This window comes from Corylus avellana, chromosome 3 (assembly GCF_965113065.1).
Source record: "Corylus avellana chromosome 3, dhCorAvel1.hap1.2, whole genome shotgun sequence".
In the NCBI taxonomy this organism is placed as follows: domain Eukaryota; kingdom Viridiplantae; phylum Streptophyta; class Magnoliopsida; order Fagales; family Betulaceae; genus Corylus; species Corylus avellana.
In genome coordinates, this window is record NC_142492.1 from 3,478,608 (window position 1) to 3,506,478 (window position 27,871).

Here is a 27,871-nt window from a genome sequence, read left to right on the forward strand (position 1 = left end):
AATGTTGTCGCTAAAAGTGTAAAGAAATTTTGAGCAAAGGCATTAGCCACAATAAAAGTTGTCGCTGATGTAAACGAAAAGTTTTAGGCTGGATTTCTTGGCGCTTCTAATTTCGCACAAAATCCTTTTCTCTCTCATTTCCTCTTACTCAACTATCCTCTAACTAAATTTGAGAAAGATGGCTATTTATGGAGACCCTGCTATGGAGAGGGGTATAGGGAGACTAATTAAGTTTCAGCCATGGCTACAGAGTAGAAAGTTTCTCTATCTCTCATGAAATTAATGCTCCCTTTGGCATATCCATTGGTTATTATAGCTAATATTCAGTTGATTTGGAAATTGAGGGTGAGAACCGAAAATGGGGAAATCAAATCTAGTATCTAATGGAAATGGGGCCTATGGCGTAAATGGGGAAATCAGTTAGCATCTGCTTCTCATTTTTTGTTTCTGCGATATATACTTCCTTTTTAATTGGATCTGGTATACACATGGAATAGGTGAATCTTTTCTTTTAGTTGTCTTTTCACTTCTTGTCCCAAGGATAAAGAATAGAAAGATGAGGTTCTTCTTTTTCTGTTTCTCTGATCTCTTGGTTTCTCAGAGAAGGGGAGTAATTTTTACTAACCTTAAGAGGTTTGAGAAATTAAAATATATAAACATATACATTCCTTCACATGATGCTGAAACTAAGTGGTACCATGAAACCATTTTACTGCTTTCAAGGATGTTAATCTACACAATATAGAGAGAGAATTGCAACAGGCTGCCCTGCCAGAGCTGACGCCTGAAGGATGTAGGTCCATTCAAACTATTTTCTGTAAGAAATTTCATTTAAAGTATGTCCCTTATGTCACATATATTGTTGTAATTATAAAATTACGGTGTTCAATAATTTATTCCAATTAAAGCTTATTGTGTAAATCAAATATTATGAATTAAATTACTGATTTAATTCTTGTGGAACAAGTATTTGATTCCAATCAAATATTCTGAATTAAATTACTGATTTAATTCTTGTGGAACAAGTATTTGATTTCAATCAAATATTCTGAATTAAATCACTGATTTAATTCTTGTGGAACAAGTATTTGATTTCATTAAAGATTTTATTTTTGTGGAATCAATTAGCTGTATTGATTTGATTTTATTCCTTGATGGGAGGAATAATTAAGGTAACAGCTCTAATTGAGGGTCTCCTGACCTACCTATAAATAAGGCCTATGTATTCCATCAATTGGCACTCACTGGTAGGCATAGGTCAGAAGAACCTCTCAATATTTTTTAGTTTTTAGTTTGGTTGTTGTGGAGTCGTTCTTCAAGTCACTTAAGCAAAGCAATGGCCGGAGGTACATATATATTAAACTATTTCCGCTGCTAATGTTATTGTTAATTAGCATTTAATATATATTGAATTCTTACATGTGGTATCAGAGCCTTTTCCAGGCCATATTTGCTTAGTCTAGTTTTAATATGTCTGCTGTCGATATTTTGTTTTTGTTTCGACAATATTTTATTTTGTTTTATTTTGTGATTATTGAAACCAAACTCAGACCCATGGTTATTGAAACTGAGAACCATTTGTTCTCAACCACCATGAAACCCACGTATATATATGTTTTATTTGTTTTGACCAAAATTGCTCATGTGGTATTGTTTCTTAAAACAAAACGTGTGGGGCCAATGGGTGATCAGGACCCTTGGTCCTTCACTTTCCTCTGGGTCACTTTCGATTAGAAATTACTGGAGACAAGCTACAGAAACGCCCCTCACCTGCAGTGCCGATCTTTTTCCCATTTCAGCACCGGTTCTCACCTACCTGCAGCACTAGTATCCCCCCTCCCACAGTAGCAGCGTTGGCCGCATAAGGTGAGCTGCTGACGGAGAAAGCCCATAAGGGGCCGCCTGTGATGGGCAGAAACGGCGCCCACACGGGCTGCCGATTTCTGGCCGGAACGGTGGCCATTTCACCGGGCTACCCACAAAAAAAAAAAAAAAACGGCCGGCAGCCCCACACGGGGTGCCTGCTGTTTTGGCCGGCGCATTAAGGACCGGCGCCGGTGACCGGAGAATGGGGAAGGGGAAGAGGCAGCGGCGCAAGGGGCTAGCTTTCCGGGTTGGGTGTTAAGTTTTTCGGGTTCGGGTCTTATTATTCGGGTAGGGTTTTAACCCGTTTTGGTATGATTTAAAAAAAAAAAAAAGAATTTGGGCTGACCCGATCCAGTAACCCAATTCTGGGCCCGTATCCGGAGTAAAGAAGCAGCCCAATCTGGTTTAAAGTAGCTGGCCCATCCGGATTAAAAAAAAAAAAAAGGGGGCTCAGGTGGGTTTCGAACTTGGGCTCTTAAGGTTTAAAGGGTCTTAGGTCAGTTCAAGACCATTTGGCTATTTAGTTTATTAAGCTTTAATGTTACATTTATATTTATCTTATGTTTTTTCAGTATTTGTTTCTTTAATACTTGAACTTGAGGATATATTTATTAATTGTTTAAATATAAATTGTTTGATGCCTGGACCTGAGAATAATTAACTAAATCTCATCTATTGGTGAATGTTTATGGTACTATCCAAAATTGCAATCGGAAAGCTCTGGCAAGGCAAGTCTTTGGACTTAAGTGTGCCGTTGTGCGCCCCCCCCACTTACCTGGGACACTATCCGGTTGTACTTTGGAAAAATACTGTTTACCCACTAACATGATGGTTTTGTCTTTTATTCTTGGGAACTTTATTTTTGGCATCTATATAGTTAATGATGTTAATGAAGTCGTGATTATCATAATAATTTTTGGGAGAGCCACAGCATCCCGATTTTATGATGATAATTGCATCAAGATCATATATGTGAACTTCATACGGAAAATTAACATCATGTTGTAATTAATTCATAAATTTAATTTGCCAATCCCCATAGGGACGTTTTTATTTTTATGAATTAATTAGAATAAGATAGTAAATTTAACATTAAAAATAAAATTTCTCTTAGGCCCACAGGTACGGAAAATTTTATTTATTAATGCTAAATTTATTAGTCTTATTAATAAAGAGTAAATTTCATGCTTGATGCAATCTTTGCCCACAAGTAGGTTGAAATTTACTATTAAGTTAACATTGGTTAATTTAAATAAAGTTATTTCATAGCATTAAAGTATTTTCCTTGGTTATTGCAGCTATTCCTACTGCTTTAATGGATGAAACTTTTCATGTTCCAATGCTTAATGGTAACAATTTTTCTGACTGGAAAGAAAATTTATTTTTCACATTGGGGTGTTTGGAGCTTGACTTGGCGCTTCGTGTGGACGAACCACCCGCCCTCACGAAGGAAAGTACGCCACAAGAGATTGTTAAACATGAACGGTGGGAGCGATCAAATCGCTTAAGTCTAATGTTCATGAAATCTCATGTCTCTAAGGGCATTAGGGGTTCCATCCCTGAATGCACTAAGGCTAAGGCATTCATTAAGGCAGTTGAGGAACAATTTGTGAGTTCCGACAAGGCCTTAGCCAGCACCCTAATGAAGAAACTATCAAGCAAGTCCTTTGATAATTCCAGAAATGTGTGTGAGCACATTATGGAAATGAGGAACATGGCAGCTCAACTCAAGTCCCTAGAGATTGACATATCTGAGTCATTCTTGGTGCATCTCATTTTGAACTCTCTTCCCTCTGAGTATGTTCCTTTTAAAATATCCTATAACACACATAAAGATAAATGGTCAGTAAATGAACTTCTGACCATGTGTGTTCAAGAGGAAGAGAGTTTAAAGCATGAGAAGCCAGAAGGTGTTCGCATGGCTATTCATGCTAAGGGAAAGACCAAGAGAGGCAAGCATGCCCAAAACTTCAAAAGGGAGAACAAGTTGCCAATCAAGAAAATTGGCAAGAAGGATACTTGTTACTTTTGCAAGAAAGAAGGGCATATGAAGAAAGATTGCCAAAAATATATAAAGTGGCTCGAAAGAAAAGGTAATCTTATATCTCTAGTGTGTCATGAATCTTTTTTTGTTGAGGCTCCAAATAATACATGGTGGATTGATTCGGGTTCTACAATCCATATTGTCAACTCAATGCAGGGTTTTCTCACAACAAGGAAGCCAGCAAGCAATGAACAACGTTTTTATTCAGGAAATAAACTATTTTCACAAGTAGAAGCTGTTGGGACCTTTAGAATAATTTTGAAAACTGGATATGTTTTAGACCTTGAAAATGTATTTTTTATTCCATAATTTTCTAGAAATTTAATTTATGTTTCCAAATTGGATGTTGTTGGTTTTGGATTTTGGTTTATCAATTCAACTTTCAGTATTTTTAAAGGTGAACAATTGATTGGTGGTGGAATAAAAGTTGATGGTTTATTCAAAATTGATCTAGATCCCAATTTTGAAAACACTTATTTATCATTGCATACTGATGTAGGCATAAAGAGGAGTCTAATGGATCAAAACTCCGCTTTGTTATGGCACAGGAGATTAGGACATATCTCCATAGAGAGAATTAAAAGGTTAGTGAATGATGGAGTTTTAAAAACTCTTGATTTTACAAACCTTGGTACTTGTGTGGATTGCATAAAGGGAAAGCAAACCACCAAGACCACTAAAGGTGCCAAAAGGAGTTCTGAGATTCTTGAGATCATACACACTGATATCTGTGGACCTTTTCCTACTCCCTGTCTAAATGGTCAAAGATATTTCATATCTTTTATTGATGACTATACAAGGTTTATGTATCTCTATCTTCTAAATGATAAGGCTGAAGCATTAAATGCTTTCCAGACCTATAAGGTAGAAGTAGAGAAACAAAAGGAAAAGAAAATTAAGATCGTAAGATCTGATAGAGGCGGAGAGTACTATGGTAGGTACACAGAAAATGGACAAATGATAGGTCCATTTGCGAAATTCCTTGAAGAGGAAGGTATTGTGGCTCAATACACGATGCCTGGCACACCACAACAAAATGGTGTAGCAGAAAGAAAGAATCGTATACTTATGGACATGGTTAGGAGCATGCTGAGTAATTCCCATCTCCCTTTATTTTTATGGAGTGAAGCCTTAAAAACTGCTGTGTATGTTTTAAACAGGGTTCCATCTAAGGCTGTCCCCAAGACACCTTTTGAATTATGGAATGGGTGGAAACCAAGTTTAAATCATTTACACATATGGGGTTGTCCTGCTGAAGTGAGGGTTTACAATTCAAGTCTAAAGAAATTAGACCCAAGGACAACCAGCGGATTTTTTATGGGCTATGCTGTTAACTCCAAAGGATTTAGGTTTTACTGTCCTACGCATAATACTAGAATTGTTGAGTCTATAAATGCAAAATTTATAGAGGATATTGAACCTTATGGGAGTGCTCATCCTCGAAAGGTTGAATTAGAGAAAGCACGAGAGTTGACTGAAACTCCTTCACATGAAGCACGTTTGATTGTGCTTAAGGAAAATCAAAATGATTTCCTTGAACCACAATCAATTTCAGATCAGTCAACTCCTGAGGAACAGGTTTTGAATGAGCCTACTCAACCTCCTCCAAATGGGGAGGAAGTAGGATTAAAAAGATCCTCTAGAATATGTAGACCAGCAATCCCTAGTGATTATGTTGTATACCTCCAAGAGTCCGATTTTGACATTGGGCCTAAAGATGATCCAAAATCATTTTCACAAGCCATGAGTGGAGATAACTCCACATTTTGGTTCAATGCCATGAAGGAAGAGATGGAATCCATGGCTAAAAATCAAGTCTGGGATCTCGTTGACTTACCTGAGGGAGCTGTAGCCGTAGGCTGCAAATGGGTTTACAAAACTAAAACAGATGCTTCTGGTAAAGTTGAATGGTATAAAGCTAGACTTGTGGCCAAGGGATTTACTCAGAAGGAAGGCATTGATTATCATGAAACCTTCTCTCCAGTATCAAAGAAGGATTCATTTAGAATAATCATGGCATTAGTAGCTCGCTTTGATCTAGAGCTACATCAAATGAATGTGAAAACAGCATTTTTAAATGGGGATCTTGAAGAAGAGGTATACATGAAACAACCTGAAGGATTTGATGATAACAGTCAGAAGGCTTGCAAATTAAGGAAATCTATTTATGGGCTAAAACAAGCCTCCCGCCAATGGTATATCAAATTTCACAAAGTTATTACATCATATGGTTTTGTTGAGAACTTTGTTGATCAGTGCATATACCTTAAGGTCAGTGGGAGCAAAGTTATTTTCTTAGTCCTATATGTAGATGATATTTTGCTTGCAAGTAATGATTTAGGTTTGCTACAAGAAAGCAAACAGTTCCTCTCTCAAAACTTTGAAATGAAAGATTTGGGTGAAGCCTCATATGTCATTGGCATAAAGATTCACAGAGACAAAAATCAAAGAATATTGAGATTGTCTCAGAAGGCTTACATTGAAAAGGTTTTAGAGAGATTCAGAATGAAGAACTGTTCAACTTCTATAGCACCTATCATTAAAGGGGATAAATTCAGTAATAATCAGTGTCCCCAGAATGCATTGGAGCAAGAACAGATGAAAAGTATCCCATATGCATCTGCAGTTGGCAGCCTATTATATGCACAGGTCTGTACTAGACCTGATATTGCAATGGCAGTTGGAATGCTGGGTCGATATCAAAGCAACCCAGGATTGGAACATTGGAAAGTTGCAAAGAAAGTGATGCGGCATTTGCAAGGAACCAAGGACTACAGTCTGACATACAGACACACTGACCATTTTTCTGCGATAATCGTGCTGCCATTTTCTTCTCTAAGAATAACAAAAGTGGAAGCAGAAGTAAGCATATTGACATCAAGTACCTTCGTATGAGAGAGAACATTAAAAGGAATGAAGTATTCATTGAGCATATTAGTATTAAACTGATGATTGCGGATCCCATGACAAAAGGTTTACCGGTAAAGCAGTTTAAAAGTCATGTGGAGCATATGGGGCTCATTGATTCATTTTGTACTTAGTTCTTTCTATTCAGTCTATAGACATCATGTTATTTTAATAAAGTTTTGTGCACATTTATTACCTTATCCATGAGGATAAAATTAAGTTTGGACCTGAATGACTTATAGGAAGTTCGTTCATAAAGTACATTATCCATAAAGTACTCATATAGGAAGGTATTAGACATTGTGATACATGGAAGGGACGGCTTATCATATAAAAGCTTTACCGCCATGATTCGTGTGTAGTATTCCTTGAATGAGTGGGAGGATTCCATGAATGGTTGGAATAAATAAAGTATTGGCCATATAATAGAATTGAACACCATAAAGAATTTATGTGTCATAAGGGCCAAGTGGGAGAATGTAAGAAATTCCATTTAAAGTATGTCCCTTATGTCACATATATTGTTGTAATTATAAAATTACGGCGTTCAATAATTTATTCCAATTAAAGCTTTTTGTGTAAATCAAATATTATGAATTAAATTACTGATTTAATTCTTGTGGAACAAGTATTTGATTCCAATCAAATATTCTGAATTAAATTACTGATTTAATTCTTGTGGAACAAGTATTTGATTTCAATCACATATTCTGAATTAAATCACTGATTTAATTCTTGTGAAACAAGTATTTGATTTCATTAAAGATTTTATTTTTGTGGAATCAATTAGCTGTATTGATTTGATTTTATTCCTTGATGGGATGAATAATTAAGGTAACAGCTCTAATTGAGGGTCCCCTGACCTACCTATAAATAAGGCCTGTGTATTCCATCAATTGGCACTCACTGGTAAGCATAGGTCAGAAGAACCTCTCAATATTTTTTAGTTTTTAGTTTGGTTGTTGTGGAGTTGTTCTTCAAGTCACTTAAGCAAAGCAATGGACGGAGGTACATATATATTAAACCATTTCCGCTGCTAATGTTATTGTTAATTAGCATTTAATATATATTGAATTCTTACATTTTCTGCTTGATAGTGGTAGATTGAAAGATTCGTTTTCCCTTTGGAGGGTTGAATAAGTGAAAGAGAGCAAATATACAGGGTTGTTGCTTTTAGACTCAGATGTTAGAGATATGGTGGTTAGGGCAGTACAGGAATATTGAGATGTTGTCCATCAACTACACCTTTCATATAATAAAAAAGTCAGTTATATAAATTAATTTCCCATATGTTTATGCTTGTTCTTTTCTCCACACTAATAATCATTGTTGTTTCAGACAATTGTCACAGGAGCTACAAACGAAATACTTAGGTTTTGGAATGTTGTATTAAGGTTGACTTAAAGCGTTTTCTGACGAAAAGTGTTTTCAACTGAAAATACTCTCTCTAGTGTTTGGTTAACACTCCAAGAATCATCCAGAATACATTTCCTATTGTTTGTTATTTTCTATAAGATATACATAGAGAAACTAGATCAATCTAGTTTCTAGTTTCATTGACAATCTCATTCTTCCACCTCTTATATAAATTTTGCTGGTGAAATCATTTTATTGCTCAAAAGATGTTAAATGGTATCACTTGACCAAGATCATTTTCAATATTCGAGTTGGTGAATTTTGTTATGCAGTGATTGTGATGTTTTCTAGGTAAAAAAGATGTATATATCATGCAAGTTTTCTAGTTTGTTACTGGCCATCCTGTTTTCAGGGTTCCATTTTCAGTGCAAGGGAGCCATGTGCATACCAAATGAGACCATGGCTTATCTTATTAATTAGGATGAAGTGCTTATGTGAAGTAGAGGGGAAAAAAAATTGTACATTTTAAGTTGAGCTGAAACTTATTGCAATTTCAGGCGGCTTATGTTTAAAAAGGAGTTTTTTTTTTTGTTTTTTTTAATCAAATGCAGGAAAAGGTTACAAGGGAGAATCATTTCCACTCTTGATCCGAATGGAAGAGAGAATGAGAGATCCTATAGGAATGCTTCCGAACACAAGGTTAGAAGCGGCTCACTTAGCAAACCAATGTGCCCTAAAATTGGCACAATGTGACACTTTCAATGCCATACAACTTTGAAAAGAAGAGAAAATAAGAGAGATATCCTCCACAACACTAGAGAAGTTCCAATCTCTAAACACCAAGGGGTTATTAATGGCAGTTATGTGGGATTTATGAAGAATGGGGCAAGATGGGTTGGTGGAGAACACCCACATCAAACTTGCTGGTAAGAAATGCCAAGTCAGTATCTTATTTTTGTTAGGTCTTCCATTTATGAGTTGCCTTAATGAACGCATGCTAATTCAACAGATAATGCAAAATGCAATCTTAACTTTTTTTTTTTTTTTAGTATTAATTAAGCACCTGGACAGTTCCATATTGTTAGACAAGTTGAATCTTTCGAATATATATCATTGTGGGTGGTAGTCTTTAGGCGATTTAATCTCTATATGCCGGTTAATTAAAAAGTTGCATTAATTATCAGTTTGCTGCCATGTTCTGACTTAATTATTATAAGTAAAAGCTTAACACTTATATTGCCTTCTTAATCAGATACATGAGATATATATGACATAATTAATGATAACCCTTTTTTTTTTTAAAAGGTTTCTTGTCAGCAGCAGAACTTCCTTGTGGACATAAAAGGAGTCAAAGGACCTACATTAGCATTTTTGCCAGTGCTAGCGTTTGAAGGAGGAACAAGGAAAAACATACCAAGCTTGATGTGTATGATTGTAACCGTTAAGGGAGAAAAGCGTATAAACTCAAATATGTTTTTTCCCTGTTGAACTTGTTCCACGAAAGGTTATTGCATGCAAATGTGTTTGATTGTTCCGTGCCCAATACTCAGCGACAGTGAAATTTGTTCATATTGGAACTTATCTAAAGAATATTGGTGTTTTTGAATCTTTTTCTTACTTGTATATATCCCTTCATTAAGGTTGAGTATGCAAGCCCCTTGTGACATTGTATGTATTTGATTATCTTTTGTGAATAGAATTTTTGTCTTCATTTCTAATAGTTGCTGAAGCCCACAAAGACATAATTGATATATATATAAAAGCAGCATTTACCATTAGCGACGGCATTCATTAGCAACGACATAGTATAGTCGTTGCTAATGATATTAGCGACGACAATGTCATTGCTGATGTGTATCGTCATTAGCAACGACATAAAATTGTCGTCCTTGATGATGTGGTAATAGCGACGACAAGCCATCTCATGGGAGATTGTGAGGTATTTAAGTGACCACTTTTTGCGTCATCAGTGACTACAATTGTCGTCGTTAGTGATTACTAATCAGCGATGACTATGACTGTTGTCGCTAATGAGTCTTTAACAATGGAGTATCAGCAACAACTGTAGTGACGATAGTTTTGGTCGCTAATAGTCATTAGCGACCACTTTAAGGTCGTTAGCGACGACGTTTGAGTCGTCGCTAAAGACGGCTTTTCTTGTTGATTTGGGCCTTAGGAAACAAAGAAATGTTGCACTTTTTAATTTTTAATTTTTTTTTTTTTAAAGGTTAGTTCTCAAATATTGTGTCACCATCATATCTCATGAGTTGGTGACACATTTTTAACAATAATAAATCTCATGAGATGAAAACACATTATTTGATAATTAACTTTAAAAAAAAAAAAAAAAAAAATTAAAAAGTGTAACGTTTCTGTTAATAATCCTAGCCAGGTCGATCCGTTGTCTAAAAATTTAGAAAGTGCTTCTGTCCAAAAATATCTAACTGATCCATCATGCAGTACTTCATTTGACTAATTGGCACTTCCATTTCCAAAATATCTCTTCATTTCAAAAATATTAAGTTCATGCAGAAAAGACAATAAGGTATTATATTGTTTCTGTTACTTCAATATTTCAAACATATCTGAGAAAACTCTCGAACACTGCTAGCATCGCAAGTTTAGGATAACATTTAACCAACCCTACAATGATTAAAAGTAAATTCAGAAAGAGAGAATAACGGTTAAAAAAAAAAAGACCCTAGTCCCTCAAAGAAGCAAATAGAGAATAACTCTCAAAGAGTGAAATTTTATTGTTACTCCAAAACTAATTGCAAAATAATAGACATGCCTTTATAAAAAATGGAATAGCCCTAAAGTTGGAGATAAAAGAAAATGGAAAAGTCTGTATATTCTTTAAACTATCACCCAATTGACAATGTTTCAAAAAACTACAAAAATTACCAATATCCCCCTCTAGGCTAACAAAAAAACAAAGCTATTCGGGCTATTCCATCTAAAAAAGGAAAAAACTATTCGGGCAACAAAACATATCTTTCAATATTAGGAAAACGAAATGCTTACTTACTCCCACCATATTTTTTATTTTTTAAGTCACTGTCATTTTGTTTTTAACATGTGATTCATGTTTAGAGAATCCTAGAAATATGCTAATTAAAGCTATTTCTATAAATTACCTGACCAGCTAAACCCTTTCTCTCATACTAGCTAGCCACCTTAAAGTGTCACGTTAACGACACCTTCAAATTTTAGGAAAAGAAAATGTCTCTCCAGGTTTCAGCAGTAGCTGCTCAAATATCCCTAAATCCAATGTCAAAAACTAATCGTCGCACAGGCAATTTTCCGCCTAGTATTTGGGGTGACCGTTTCCTCAAATATGCTTCTGAGTTGGTAAAAATAATTGCATATAATATTTTTTTAAGTTTTAATATTTCATATAATAATTTGTTTTCTTCAATCTGCTCGTATAGGAAAGTGATAATGAGAAAAATAAATCAACAAATTCAGGAATTGAAGGAAAAAGTGAGGACGATGCTAATGGCTCCAAGTGAAGAGTCTTCACTAAAACTGAACTTGATTGATGCAATTCAGCGCTTAGGCGTGTCTTACCATTTTGAAAATGAGATTCAAGAAATTTTGCAACAATTGCACAAGAGTACTCTTCATGACTCTCATGACCATGAAGATGATGATGATGACGACCTTTACACTGTTGCTCTTCGGTTTCGGTTACAGCTGAGACAACATGGTTATAATATTTCGTCTGGTACGTTTTTTTTCTCCTGCGCACGTGCTTGTTTCTTTTTATTTGTTTTTTTCCCTATGAATAAGAATCTTATTAAGAAGCAAACTCGAAGAAAACAACAAATTGGGTGTCTAACTCATTCCATGTGTTTGCATGGTGAAACAGACGAGTTCGCCAAGTTCAAGGACAACAAAGGGAATTTCAAGGAATCGCTTATCAATGATGCGCAAGGAATGTTAAGCTTGTACGAAGCCGCACATCTCAGAGTGCATGGGGAAGATATGCTTGACGAAGCACTTGTCTTCACTGCCACACATCTTAAGTCAGTAGGATCCCACTTGAGCCCTCCTCTTGCAGCACAAGTAAGCCATGTCTTAAAGCAGCCAATTCGCAAAGGAATGCCAAGGTTGGAGGCAACTCATTACTTTTCTATCTACCAACAAGAAGCTTCACATAATAAAGTCCTTCTTACCTTCGCAAAGTTGGATTTCAACATATTGCAGAAATTGCACCAGAAAGAACTTTTTGAAATTTCAAGGTTAGTTATTCAACCATGTTAAGTGTGAGTAGCTTGTACATAATTTTAGGTTGACAGTATGATTATGCTAAATTATATTTATATATAGGTGGTGGACAGACTTAAACTTTTCAAAGGAGCTACCCTTTGCAAGAGACAGAGTGGTTGAGTGCTACTTCTGGATAGTGGGAGTGTACTTTGAGCCCGAATATCTTCTTGCTAAAAGGATTCTAACCAAAGTGCTAGCCATGACCTCTGTTATTGATGACATTTATGATGTGTACGGGGCACTTGAAGAACTTGAGCTCTTTACTGAAGCAATCGAGAGGTTAAAATTTACACACTTTCTCATTTTAATTAGCTATTTTTTTAATCAAATTCACATGTCATTAATTACCATTGCTTTATTCTTCTCATTATTATATTAATTGGAAAATTCAATTCATAGAATTTACCCACTTTACAGGTGGGATATTGGTGCCATAGATCAACTTCCGGAGTACATGAAAGTGTGTTACCGGGCACTTCTAGACGTTTACTGTGAAATGGATCAAAAAGTAGGTGAAGAAAGATCATACCGTGTTAGATATGTAAGAGAAGCAGTAAGCACCACCACACATACAAATTTACAAGATTTTTCGCTCCCTAAGCAAAATTGTCACCCTGAGAAAAAAAAAAAAATAGAAAGCAAGAAAATGTTTACTATACGTGTTATAATATTAATCTGATTGTACTTGCTTGCTTGTCTCAGATGAAGAATCAAATTAGAGCCTACCTCCATGAAGCCAAATGGTTCTACTAGAACCACATACCGACAATGGATGAGTATATGAGCATTGCACTAGTTACCTCTACGCACAAGATGTTAGCAACCACATCCTTGGTTGGGATGGGAGACATTATTACAAAAGATGTCTTCGAGTGGTTGTTTAGCGACCCTAAAGTGTTAAGAGCTTCAACAGTGATTTGCCGACTCATGGACGACATTGTGACACATGAGGTATTATGTTTTTTTTTTTTTTTTTTTTTTTTGACATGTCAGCACAAGAGAGGGAGAGAGATTCGAACTAGTGACCTCCACTTCATTAGGCGTAATCCCAGTCGATTGAACTACCACTTGGAGACGGTATTATGTTATTTCTGTGTAATAATAATTGTAAGCTTAAACTCATCAATTCAGTTACTTTAATGTTTCAAACATGTGATACTCTTCTGACATAAAGATTTGATTTTTGTAGGTCGAGCAAAAGAGAGGGCACCCTGCTTCGCCTATTGAATGTTACATGGCACAACATGGTGCTACAGAAGAAGAAGCACTCGATGAACTCCGAAAAGAAATTACAAATGCCTGGAAGGATATAAACGAAGAGTGCCTCTATCAAACCATTGTCCCATGCCCGTTGTGACCCGAATTCTCAACCTTACACGTGTGATTGATGTCGTATATAAGGATGAAGATGGGTACACGCTTGCTGAAATTGTGCTCAAAGATTTTGTTGCTTCCTTGTTCGTTGATCCTGTGTCTTTATAAGCATGGATGATGGACCCCAGCGTGCTGGGTTGTGAAGGCAAGCATTTAATACGTATACATATTCAGCAGAAGGATAAAAGAAATATAATGAGTTGAATAATAAGGAAACACGCAGCTGATGCTGCAGTGGCACTTGTGTTGGTGTTTTATTTATGCATGTGTTTTTTTTTTTAGTTTTTCTCTCCAATTAATAAGGATTGGGTTTTTCCCTTTCCCATTATGGATTGGGTTTTCCTTTTCCATTTAGGACTTGTTTTGTTTACTTTTTCCTTCTCAAATTATGGGTGTATCTTAGTCTATATAAAGGATTCACACTCAATGGAATGATCAGAATCTGAAGTTATAAAATTTCAGTTCTCTCTTTTGTGGTTGAAACTTGAAAATTTATGTTGTCTCTACCTAGATCGTGTCTAGATCTACCTAGATTTCGCCCATGCACCTCCGTCCATCCTTCTGCCACCGCATGTGGGTCTCATCCGCCACCCCATCGCCACTCCTCATGGCCAATGCAACTGCTATTTGAATTTTTATTTCTATTATGTTGTTTGTTTCTATTTTTATTTTTATTGCAGTTTGTGAGTTTTAGTCTCCTTGTCTCCATGTGGTTTTATCTTATGGTGGAGACTTTTGTAACCAAAGTTCGTTCTTCCTCTTCGACGGATCTTGATTGGAAATCAGTGTCTCTCTTTCAACAGCTTCCTTCGAGTGATTTTTCCAGCGTTTAAGCGGGTTAACTTTTTGGCTTGCTTTAGAAATTGTAGTATGCGGCCAACTTCTTTGCTTTTTGCCCAAGATACAGAAGACTAAACCATTTTTTGGCCCATTTCCTATTTATTGTTATTATGTTAGCATTGTTTTTCCATTTAAGTTTGTTGTTTTGGAGCCCACTCCCTCTTGTTTTTTGATCCCATGTAACCCATGCCAATTTGATTGGAAAAAGAAAAAAATAAAAAGGGTAACATGCTCTATTTCATTGATGAAGAATGAAAGTTGGAGATTATTTTTTAAAAAAAAATATAGAAATCATGCCTATTTTTATAAAAGTAATATTAGAAATCACATTTTTATTCTATAATGTTGGTATATATGACCGTTCAAACTAACCATTGGATCAATAATTGTTAAAAAAAAAATGAAAGATTTAATTGAAACTGCCACATCAGTATTGTGAGATAAAAATATAGAATATAGCATTACTTTTGTTATGCAAATTTATTTAACTTGCAAGTGCACGAATCGTTTGTAATTTAATAGATTGTAAGTGCGAGGTCGAACCCACATGTGGAATTGTGTTTTTTAAAGAACAACTTATATTTAAACTAATTTTATCCCAATCTAGTTCCAAAAAAGATTTGAATTTGGGGTTTTGAAAAAAGACTCAACATAACCTAAATAAAATGAACAAAAGATAAAAGTACTAAGGTTTAGGAATCCGCACTCACCAAATCACAGCAACATGTTCAATGTTCATCAATATTATCCAAAGTTCTCACAATAAAATCTTATGTATGTTTTACTTTATTTCAACAGTTAATCAAAACTATCATATGTATCCATTCATTGCACAAATAACAAAAGGAATCCAATATCAATTGAATCATCATATGTATCTGTAAATCACAAAAAATATCCAATTTTAATTGAAACACCTAATGTATCTGTAAAACAAAACACAAAGGATATCCAATTTTTTAAGCAAATAAAATCAAGCAATCAATTGTATTGAATTATCTCAAATCATCAAGTGTATCATTGAATCACAAAAGATATCCAAGAATCATTCAATCAAATTGAAAAGAAGTAAAATAATTGAAATATTAAACCCAATAAAATCGAATAAATAAAGACTTACATAAAAACAATGTTGTTCTTCATCGGTGAGGCTTCATCCCCAGTTGAGAATTTAGCTTCACATAAAAATAAAACCTAAACCTAAACCTAAAGAGAAAAACTGTAGAATTTTACTCTCTGGGATTCTATGTCTTTTCTTGAATGCAAAGAGATCTATTTATAGGCTTAGAAAAATTCCTAAAAACCCTAGTAAACCTAGATAATTCGGAGGTCTTGTCTCCCAGTCCAAATAGAAGTTTAAAATTGGAATAGGATTCTTCCAGATTTGTATCCTTTTATTGCGGGACAATTGATATAGTAAACATCCGAATTATGAAAATCCTATTTTACAATGAATTGTAGTATTTTGAGTTAGCTTTCCAATTCCACTAGAATCATCTTAATCCGATATTTTAGCGAAAAATTATGGTCAAAATACTGAAACATATACAGAATCTGATTTTGAATCTAATCCGATTTTGACTCTGATTAGAGAAATTTCGATTTAATCCCCTCCTTGATTGACTTAAACTTAATCATATCATCTAGGTCTTCTCAAAGTGTGATTTTTTCTAAACTTTATATTTTTCTTTTTAAAGCTGCAGTTTTTCTGCTTTTTTCTTCCCTCCCAATGCAACAAAATAGAGCGTTATAATTTTAAAATGATAAATACTATTTAATTAATTACTATATAACTATTATATAATTGAAATGGCATGACAATAAAAATAATAATAATAATAATAATAATATAAAGACTAACTGACACGTCAGTCCAGTTGCACATCTACATTAGTTGTTTAAGATTGGCAAAGTAGTTCTTAAGCCACTGATCGTGGAAAAAATGAGTTTGGTTTCTATCTTCACAAGTGCCGTGTAGGCCACTAACTAAAAGATCCCCGGAACATTCCTGTCTTCACAAGTGCCAAAGACTATTTTAACCCATACCAGTCAACTTCCAATCTTACCCCAAATCCAACGGCTCTAACATACTCTACGTGTCCAACCCTAATCTCCAATCAAATCGTAGGCCTCATCGCTCTCCACGTGTCCATAAACCGTAAGGCAACACTCTCCACAAGTATATACGCAAACAGCTTCACTTCTCCATACGAAGCGCGACAGAAAACCTCTTAATAGCCCCAAAACAGATTCCCAGATATGCCCGCCACGAGAGCATCAGATCAAAGTGACCGGAGCTCCGATCTCCGGTCACCGCTGATAGAATCGGGAAAGGAATCCGATCCCAAATCGGAACCCCAGAAGATCTGCATCGACGACATGCTGCAGAGGCACTGCGGCGAGTTCGGGCCGTGGCAGCTGAAGCACTTCGTGCTGACGAGCCTGGCTTGGGCTCTGGAGGCCTTCCATACCATGGTCATGATCTTCGCCGACCGCGAACCGGCTTGGAGGTGCACGACCTTGTCGGGCTGCGACGCCACTGCCAGAAGCGTCTGTGGGCTCGAACCGGGCTCGTGGGAGTGGGCCGGTGGCTCGGGAAGCTCGACAGTGGCGGAGTGGGCGTTGGTTTGTGGAGAGAAGTACAAGGTTGGGCTTGTCCAGGCCTTGTTTTTTTGCGGCTGCATGATAGGTCACTTTCTCTACTTCTCTCTCTCTTTCTTTCTTTCTCTCATCCATTAATAATTTTTGAATTTTTTTTATTAATTTATTAATGGATTATCCCCTTTTTGGACCAACAATGTTGGATTTGAGGAACTAATTACACACTTTGTTTTGTGTTGATGTTATTGGAAAAGATAATATAAAGAAGGACATGCCAGAAAGGGTATAGGTTGTCGTGTTATAATAACTATTACTTATGTTTCTGTACGATATGTGAATTTGTGCATATAAACAATATAGGGAAATGGAAACTATGTAATAATTATATCACTTTCGCAAATTATGGTTAATGTTTGTTGTTGTTACTATATATGGTCAGAATGTTGTCAACAAAAAAAAAAGAATGGTGTTAGTGTTACACATCCAATTCTTATGCTGCTAAATTGAGTGGTAAAATACCATGCACGTTGTTTATTAGGTGAAAGAGTCAGAATCATAGGCAGATTTTTTTTACCTTCCTGAAAATTAGGGAGACAAACTGATTCATTTCAATTTACGGCATTTTTTGGTGGCCTTTCGTTCTTTTTTTATTCTCCTTAGAAACTTTCCTTCTTAATATATAAGATGCCCACCATTAGTTTCTAATCTTTTTTTTTTTTTTAATTTCATGTTAAGTTCTCCCTACGTGTCAAATATTGTTGACTATAGTTTTATGTGATCCAACATGTCATTTCTTTATTCATATTCGTCTCTTTTTTAGATTATTTTTTAAAAAATAAATAAATAAATAAAAGATGAAAAAAATAACATTAATTTGTTCTATCCGAAAATTGTTGGTTATTATAAAGTTTAATTTCTGTGCCATCTTGTCCGTTTCAGTATTTTGCTTTGATTCCCCCTCTCTCTGCTTATGTGGATTGTGATAGAATGATCGATATATATCCTTCGTTACATTTAATAGTAATAATAAGGATACCGACAACAGCAAAATTAGTAAATTAGAAAGAGAAAAACAAATGGGTTTGACGGACACGTCACGTTTAGGAGACTACGGAAAGTGATAAGCGTGACTAAGAAAAAACAAAAAATAAAAAATAAAAAATGGCAGTTCTTATGGATGGATAAAGCTAAAACTTTAAGCTTTATTTATTTATTTATTTATTTATTTTGTCGATTTTGTGAGATGTGTCTTTTTCCTAAAGCCGAGGTATCACCTAAGCCACCTGTAGATCTCAGATTCCTCCAGTTCTGCTGCATAATTGGATATATATATATATATATACTTTCTTGAACTTCATTAATTGTATGCATTTAAAAATTTCTAAACGCCTTTTTGTAACTACGGATTTGGATTAATTGAAATTTTAGATCTAAGTCGTTTATTTTTTATTTAAGGATCATTGTTCTGTCACGTGTTCCATTACTAATAAAATAATAAATATTTATTATTTTATTAGTAGTGAATCACGTGGCAGAATAATAATCATTGAATAAAAAATAAACGATGTAAATCTCGATCTTGGAGCAACCTTCCTCTATGACTTGTAAGATCAAAATTATAGCGTCAAACATAAAAATGTGCAGAAATTGGAATTTCATGTTTTCCTGCTCATTTCAAGGCTATTCTAAATTAATGAAATGATTACTTGAAAGGAAAAGCATGGAGGCAATGAATACGGAGATGTTGAAGTAAGATATTATTCTCTTTCTTTTTCCCTCCGAGTTTGGGAGATATCATTACATGGTCATGGTGTAGTACCATGTCAACTTTATCGGTTAATTTATGGCCTTATCGCTTATATAATACGCACATGCATGCCCTACTTCAACTTGTCATCATAACCCTCTTACTTAAAGTGACTAAACGAATAATTAATAGGCACGATGATACATTTTTTTAAGCTTAATTTTGTGCTAATCCTTTTGATAATAATTGAGGCTTATCTGCACAAACAATGTATATTTGTCAAGCTGAAATGAACCGACGAGTATCTAATTAATTATGTTTGATATGCATTTGTATCATTTTTTTTTTTTTAACATTTTTTTATGGGATAAAAATATATCTCAAATATAATTATCCGAAGATGATCATAATTCATATTTCTGCATGTATTTCATTTATTCATTAGTCACCCCAAGATATATTAGCACAAGATTTCTAATTAGTTCTTGAATTTGTAATACTTCGGTTTCATATTAGAAAAAGATTAGTAATTCACATAGAGTGAATAGTTTATAAAAAAGATACTCATAGATGTTAAATCTTATATTTTTATAAATGATTATAGTAAAGCTCCAATTGACTAGTACTTTTCGGTGATAACGTATATGTAGTTAGCGTTTTTTCTTAGGTCATTATAATGATACTAGAGCCACCTAATAACGCCTGATCATATGGTTTATAAAGATAGTCATGAGTACTAAAATCTTATATTACTTAATTATTAGATGAAACTGAACTTTATAATCAATTCTAAAAAAAACTCCAAACTAATTAGTCCTTTTATCTCTTATTTTATCGGTAATCATCATTTAAATAATACAAATGACTCTATTTTGTTCCTTGTCGTCCCAAATGGAGATGTTTATGATAATATCACTAACATTTGGTGTCTTCGATTTTCAGGTGCCGGGATATTTGGGCATCTTTCGGACTCCTTCCTGGGAAGAAAAGGCTCTCTAACAGTAGTTTGCATCTTAAACGCCATCTTCGGTTGCTTGACGGCATTTTCCCCGGACTACTGGACATACGTCGTACTCCGCCTCCTAACCGGTTTCAGCACAGGCGGCGTCGGCCTTTGCGCTTTCGTCCTAGCCACCGAACCCGTCGGACCCACTAAGCGTGGGGCTGCCGGAATGTCCACATTCTACTTCTTCTCAACCGGAATCGCTTTGCTCTCCGGCACAGCCTACGTTTTCCGATCATGGCGCACTCTATACATTGCTTCCTCCATTCCCTCCCTTCTCTTCCTCGTCGCCGTCCTCCCTTTCATCTCCGAGTCTCCGAGATGGTACCTCGTTCGAGGAAAAGTAAAGGAGGCGATGAATCTCATGCACTCCATCGCTAAATCCAACGGAAAAAACATTCCCGATGGTGTTATGTTGGCGCTAGACGATGAAGCAAATAACTGTTCAAGCTATGACGAATTAGAAACCAAAGAAGCAATCAGTGGGTCTCTAGTAGATGTTGTTCGGTTAAAAATCACTCGGATCCGTCTGTTTCTCGTCGTCGCCATTAATTTCTTGTGCTCGGTTGTGTATTACGGTCTTAGCCTTAACGTTGTCAACCTTGAAACAAATCTGTACCTCAACGTGCTCCTCAACGCGGTGGCGGAAATGCCAGCTTTCACAATCACGGCGGTTTTGCTGGACAGGTTTGGGAGGAGGCCATTGACAATAGGGACGTTATGGTTTAGTGGGGTTTTCTGTCTTTTGGGGAGCTTGGTGGGAAACGTGGGGATGTGGAAGGTGGTGAGGATGGTTTGTGGGCTTTTGGGGATCTTCGGGATGGCTGGGACTTACAACTTGCTGTTTATATACGCGGCGGAACTGTTTCCGACGGTGGTTAGAAACGCGGCGCTAGGATGTGCAACACAGGCGGCGCAAATGGGGGCGATATTGGCACCGTTTGTGGTGGTTTTGGGTGGTGGGTTGCCGTTTCTGGTGTTCGGAGTTTGTGGTACTGTGGGAGGGATACTTGCGTTTTACTTGCCGGAGACGTTAAATAAACCTTTGTATGACACTATGGAAGGAATGGAGGATAAGGAAAGCGCCAATTGCACAACTGTTTGATGATGTTTACTCTTTCTTTTCTTTCTTTTCCTTCAATTCTCTGCTTTTACGGGATTAAGCATGTATGTCTCTCTTAACCGCAGGTTTATCTTCTTGGTGTGTGTGTGTAATATCTTGTGTTTCCCGCACCCAACTATTGATCACCGATTGAGTCTCTGATTAAAATCGCCTAAAATTCGTAAATTTCATTTAAGCATCTAAAATAAGTCATTTTATAAAATTTAATAAGAAAGCTACTTTATTAAATTTTTGTCTCTTAGTAGCATCCTCATTAAATTTTAAAATATGGCTTATTTTAAACGCTTAGATGAAATAGAGGATTGAGATTTATGAATTTGAAAATCTCAAATTTAAGGAGAATTTTAGTTGATCTAAAATTAACATCCTATAATTAGGGGTGGCAAAGCGTTCGCATATCGAGCTATATTGAAATACGAGTAACTATATAGGTTAATTATAACTCGACGTCGTTCAATCTTAACATGCTAATTTTGTTTTGAATTTGTGAATTGTATCAAAAATTGTCGGTACTAATATCGTGTGTCAAGTTCGGATTGTGTCAAGATATGGGTATAAAATTAAACAGGTTAGACTCTTCAATTTTAATCCACTAATTTTATATTAAGTTCAAATTAAATTTGTGGGTTGTGTTAAAAATTATCAGCCTTAATCATAATGTCTAATGCATGGTAATGCGTAGCCGCAATTAATTCATGTCCCAACCTGCTAAACAACAAAAATCAAGAGTAGCTTGGAACAAAAGAGCCTTTTGTCCCTTTTGTTGGTTTTCTTTTCCCCTTCTTCTATTTTTCAAATTCAAACGGCAATAACATGAGAACGAGGATATATATATATAGTACAAACTCTTATAATCTTATTTACTGCTCTCTCATCAGTCATCACCATCTTCAGAAATCAGAACTCCGGTCACCAATGGCAGCTCATGCAGGTGATGAATAATTGTGAAGATAGTAATTCACTTTAGCATTCAAAATAGCCACAGTACTCCTTGAATCATTTATCCTGGAAAAAGAGATACAAATTAAAAATCATTTAATCAGATTCCTAAAACTACTAAAATGCATTAGAAATATATGTAATGCATATCAAATTATATATATATACTCCATACAATTATATATAAACACAAATGTTGGCCATGTTGAACTGGGCCGAGGTACCACAACCTTAGACATTACCTGCTCTGTCTGTCTGTGCTTTCATCATCATCATCATCGCAGTGGCTAATTACCAGCAAAAATTATAATCGTAAAACGGATCAAACACGTGATTCAATACCTACTGCAGGTCAATGGTGGAGAAAACACGAAAGCATTTCTTTTATATCCCACTGGGGCCAAGGCCGAGCAACAACAACAATTAATTTTGTTTCATGTTTTAAAAAATATGACGTACACAAAAATATAAAGAAATTGAGCGTGATATGATATGATCACATTATTTATTACATCTCTGTCTTTGTTATTCGGGGGAGGCCAGGTTGTTCTGTTCCAACTTCCAATAGTTACTGCCGAGAGTGCAGCACTTAAATGTATATTGCACGACATTACAACTATGCAATTTGTTTGGATTACTACAATTTCTTTACAAGTTCAAGGCATCAAATTTTTATTTTTTATTTTTTGTTATAACTCCTTTACTATCTAAGGCCATAGTGAGTGGTCGGCCACTCTTTCTAGTCAATTTTGGAGATAGTTGGGCTGTCGGTTGGCTAATTATGGGTGTAGCCGAACCACCCCGTGGATATGAGCGTATACTAAACTTCTCATATAGCTGTAGAATATATAGTTCAACTACCATTTTCAATTGTTGAATACAAGGGTGGCCGGACCACTCCCAAGGTCATTGGGGGTTGTTGACTACCCTTTTGGTAGATTATGAGAATGGTTCACCCCAAAAAAATGGACCGTTGAGGTGGCCAAACTATGAACAACCTTGTCAATTTATTAAAATATATATATATAATAAAAGTTATAATACCCTAACATCACTCTTATTCTTAAAGCATATTTGAGATTGCGTTGAGAAATAGAGCTTTTAAAATCATGAATATTTTTATAGAAAAAGCTTCATTTCAAAAGTACATGTTGACCTTTATTTTTCAAAGCAAAAAGTGAAATAAGTTTTTTTTTTTTCGAGCTTTTTACCAAATAAATCTTTTTTTTTTTTTTGTAATGCATTAAAAATACTTTTAAAATTTCTTAACACAATTCCAAACAAGCTTGTAGAACACTTGCATCAGTTTCTCTAAAGTTTCTTTTTCTTTCCTAAATATAGGAAATTTTCCAACAAAAAAAAAAAAAAACATGTTGCAGACTTTCCCTTTCATTGGAGACTGTTTGAATTTTGTAAAAAAATGTGAAGGTACATTTGAAATTCACATTTTGTTAAAAATATATATTTTTATAGTATAGAGAAAGATAAATAAAGCTATCTTTATAAATTTAGATAAATAAATAAAAAGCTGCATTGAGTGCTCTAATAACATTAAGATCAGACATTACAACTCTGAATCATAGCTTGGCTGCAACACATTATTTCCTCTCGGCCAGTGGAAAAGCTTTTTAAATCTATATATACCCTACTATTATTTTTACTAATATTCAATTGTTATTTCACTATGCTAATAGGGCATAATAGTTATTGGGTTTTTCTTTTTTATATAATAAAATAAAAATTAGATATTAGTATGATATATAACATGAAATTTGCCAGTAGTGTAGAAGAACAAGACATATATTCGTATAGCAGAACCACAAGAAGCTTTAATTTAACAGAATTTCATTTCCAAAATTCACACTTACATCCATAATAATGATACAATTATTATGTTCACGCCCATCAGAACATGAATGGAGTCGGAGAAAATGCCGGAATAGCCACCGGAACGTGAGTTCGCCTGCCAAATCCACCACCGACAGATATTATAACCCATCCAACCACCAATCATAATAATCCATATATTCCTTAAATAAATAAATAAAAAAGAAAGAAAGAAAGAAGACAGAAAAACGGCATCATTTAGGCGGCAGTGGTTACCCGTAATCGTCGCTGTAGCTACTACGGACGTGAACTCGGACATGGGACCCAGCCTTCCTCTTGACAATCCTCGGAGACCCCTCAGATCCCACCGTCTGATTATCGACGGCTTTCTCTTTCTCCATCACCACCAACACCGCCTTGTCCTCGGAGATCGCGCACAGCGAAGGCTTCCACTCCGGTCCGGCCTCCGCGGGGCCCATCCGCCCCCGCCGTCTCCGCCCGTTCCTACGTGCCGGCCTCGACGGCTCAAGCCACCTTGTCTCGTCCTCCTCCGCCGCCGCTCCCGGGCGCGAGCAGCAGCCTGGGGACCCACAGCACCAGACGAATTCCAAGATGAACTTCATGATGCAGATGGTATCTGCTTTGCGGTATTTAGATGGGAAGAGGAGTTTTGAAACTGGGCTTGGAGTGGTGGGAAATCACGTGTGGTGCCATTGGCGGAGGAAGAGTGGAAGTTCCCTCATAATCTATTTTCTGTTTTGCTCCAAAAAAAAAAATCTATCTTCTGTTGCCGTGGAAGTTAGGAAGAAGAAGTACCAGTTTTATAGAGGTGACTTACTGTGAAAGGACGAGTTATGTCTTTATCCGGAAGGGAATAAGATTGCCCATGGTTTTCTGGTTTACTACGAGCGTATCCTCGGCTCAATGAATGGATTGGCGGCGGGCCCGGCGGTTTGATAGGGTGACAGCTCCGATTAATTATATATAACACGTATTTTGTTCCCGTCTTTTTATTGACGTATATTTCAATTTTCCCTTCTTTTTTTTTTTTTTTTTTTGGGTGTTAATGTGTTATAGCATTTTTTTTAGATAAATATAAATGTGAATCGTCCCACGTACTTGAGTAGTTGAATATGCTCTATGATTATGAAATTCTCTTCATGTATATTACTTTCTTACCTTAAATGAAAATGGAAGAAATTTGATTTCAAGTTCTTATGAGAATATTTAAAAAAATAATAATAATAAATAGAAAAATAGCAAGTCTCTTTATTGTTATTGGTATAAAGGAATAAAACAATTGAAAAATACAATTCCATTATGTTTGGTAATGGACCGTATTCGCAATCCCTTGAAACTACATTTGCAATGTAAGAAAATGAAATGCATTTTGGAAAATATATACATATATTTCCCCGACGCCCTTCGTTACAGTGCACCGATCGACACCCTTCGTTACAGTGCGTGTATGCTACACACACCACCGTCCTCTGTTGGATTGTTGCATGAATAGTGTTATTTTGTTGGTTTTTTAAAAAAAAAAAAAAAAAAAAAAAAAATTCTACTACTGTAGTTCTTTTACTCATCTATTAAAAAAAGAGTCAACAAATAAATTTGAAAGACATTGGGTAATTCTTGTGTAGAAAACATTAATGTAACAGTAATTAAACTCAATATTAACCGAATGAAAAAGCTATTGAGTGCTGATTTTTCGGTTTAAAAAATGATAAAAATAACTCAATTATTCATATAATTATAACAAGTAACATAAATTTTCATTTTCCATTTATATATGATTTGAATGAAGCACCAATATACTCTCTTTGACATGTTTTGCTCCATCACTAAAGAAATTCTATCATAGACTTCAAGTTTCAACCAATAAAACGTGCCGCCCCAACTACACAACAACCCAATTATAATACGTTATAGATTCTTTAGGTCTGCATTATACCATTTTGCAAACGTTCCACGAAAGAAATATAATCTTTTTATTCCAATTTCCTATATATATATATATATATTGTCATTTCATATGTAAGTTGACTTGGTGCATGTGTATGTATTTTGTATTATTGAGGAATTGTAAAATTGAGTATTTATTGTGTCCACACCCCTTTTTTTTTTTCTTTTTTTTTTAAAAATAAATTTTCTACAAATTAGATGGTAAGAATTACACACGTTACTTTTTAAAAGCAAACTCTTACAACCCAATTTATAAGAAACTCATATACCCTTTTTTGAGGGTAAAGAACAACCTCACAAAAGTGTGCAAGAATGGAAAGCTACTTTCTTTTTTCTATTCTTTTTTTTTAACTCAAAGCGGGAGAGGGTGGGTGGAAAGTCATAACCCCCTATGTGAGGTGGACGAGGGTGTAGCCACGCCCCCTCTCTCCCCAACCACCACCACTTTGTAATGGTAGAGTCACCCATTTACTGCATCCTTTTATGGGGTGAGGGTAGTGGTGCGACGGATCTTTATCTTTTTATTTTTTATTTTATTTTTAATATTAGTTTTGCCTAATTGCCTACATAGAAAGCTTCATTATGTGTATCTAAATATATATGTCACATTTCTATTGATCTGACATGGACAATATAGCAAGTGAAAGGTTTTATGTTAAAGATTGGATAGAAAATATGACTGATGACATATTTATCAATTATCACTCGAGCAAAATTGGGGATCTTAATTGTCAAAAGTAGAAATTCATGTCCTTACATGTCACAAGGGCAAAACTCAAGAAGAAGCTATAGAATAATTTCTCAAAAAAAAAAAAAAAAAAAAATAGTAACAAAAGGAAGGGGAAAGAGGAGAGGAGGATTCAAACTAATAATTTTCGTTTCTTGAAGTGTAATTCCTAACCAATTAAATTACCCATTGGAAACTAACTAATAGTAGAGTTAGGTTAACAAAGTGGGTGTGTGGGATTAGCATGGAGTATCACCTATGCTTTTACATCTTTAAAATAAAAATAAGCCTATTAATAGGATTTATTATGTGGGCCTTAAGTATCTTTCGGGACCTAGATTTGAAAGCATATATATATATATATATATATATATTCGAGTCAAGTTTATCTCTTAACACTCTACAATAGCCCTAAACGTGCCTATAAAACAATCCAAAATTATAAAGCAAACTCTTATTATATTCCATTTTAGTGGCCCTTTACCTATACATATGTGTGTGTGTGAAGATAAGTTGCGAGTGTGGTTAAAATAGGTGCTAATAAGCAACTTAGATGAGGCGTTTTGTCAAGTTTAAGAAAATTAAAATAATCTTGCTGATCTTTTTTTTTTTTTTTTTTTTTGGGTGATGGGCAATCTACTCAACCACCTAATCATTAAAATTTCAAATCCAAATTAATTACCAAAACTTTCCTACTTGTCCTTATATCGGTCCATGTGTATTGCATGGAAAACAATCATTTGGGTCAGCTGATCCTTTCACTCACGTCATCAGTTTTAACATCGATCTATTATCTTTTTTTCAAAATGTTAATAAAAGTCTTGATTAAAAAAATTTTCTAAAATATTAAGAAAATAATAAGTAGACTTAAGGCCTCGTTTGGTTCATAAAATGTCTAGTTTATTGGAAAATGAATAGCTACTATTAAGAATAGAAGAATGTAAAATATAATAGTTATTCATATTCCTTAGTTTGGTAATAACACACATGCAAAAATTAGAATTGAATCAAAATTACGAAAAATCCATATAGTTAAACCTGATATAAAATGGGTGGCCGACCACCCATTGGTTTCGACGACCTGCAAGATGGCCACAACCACCCTAGAGGAGTTCTGAGGGTGGCCGCAGCCACCCCCGAAGCAAATTTGGGGTGGCTAAAATGCGACGAGGGTGGTTGCACCACTCCCAAACGGCAAAAAGGGTGGTCCACCGAGGCGTCTGGGGGTGGTGTGACCACCCCCGACCTCTTCTGTGGGTGGCCAACCGCCCCAATGGGTG

General features: G+C 35.4%; 4 protein-coding genes across 4 annotated transcripts; 3 read left to right on the forward strand and 1 right to left on the reverse strand.

The window, feature by feature from the left end:
- Positions 1 to 11,395: 11,395 nt before the first annotated feature.
- On the forward strand, positions 11,396 to 13,198 carry LOC132174525 ((-)-germacrene D synthase-like). The gene is made up of 5 exons (XM_059586165.2): positions 11,396 to 11,900; positions 12,045 to 12,417; positions 12,506 to 12,724; positions 12,863 to 12,998; positions 13,148 to 13,198. Exons 1-5 carry the CDS (start codon positions 11,396 to 11,398, stop codon positions 13,196 to 13,198), a joined length of 1,284 nt encoding a protein of 427 aa, XP_059442148.2.
- A 15-nt stretch (positions 13,199 to 13,213) lies between these two features.
- LOC148586696 ((-)-germacrene D synthase-like) lies at positions 13,214 to 13,802 on the forward strand. The gene is made up of 2 exons (XM_088514140.1): positions 13,214 to 13,396; positions 13,635 to 13,802. The coding sequence occupies exons 1-2, from the start codon at positions 13,214 to 13,216 to the stop codon at positions 13,800 to 13,802; spliced, it is 351 nt and encodes a 116-aa protein (XP_088370266.1).
- A 3,049-nt stretch (positions 13,803 to 16,851) lies between these two features.
- Positions 16,852 to 21,303, forward strand: OCT4 (organic cation/carnitine transporter4). The gene is made up of 2 exons (XM_059589023.2): positions 16,852 to 17,348; positions 19,950 to 21,303. Exons 1-2 carry the CDS (start codon positions 16,919 to 16,921, stop codon positions 21,113 to 21,115), a joined length of 1,596 nt encoding a protein of 531 aa, XP_059445006.1. The 5' UTR covers positions 16,852 to 16,918; the 3' UTR covers positions 21,116 to 21,303.
- Positions 21,304 to 21,862: 559 nt separating this feature from the next.
- Positions 21,863 to 24,702, reverse strand: LOC132187601 (uncharacterized). The gene is made up of 3 exons (XM_059601959.2): positions 24,176 to 24,702; positions 23,941 to 24,035; positions 21,863 to 22,138 (listed from the first exon to the last, which is right to left on the reverse strand). The coding sequence occupies exons 1-2, from the start codon at positions 24,520 to 24,522 to the stop codon at positions 23,978 to 23,980; spliced, it is 405 nt and encodes a 134-aa protein (XP_059457942.2). The 5' UTR covers positions 24,523 to 24,702; the 3' UTR covers positions 21,863 to 22,138; positions 23,941 to 23,977.
- Positions 24,703 to 27,871: the final 3,169 nt, after the last annotated feature.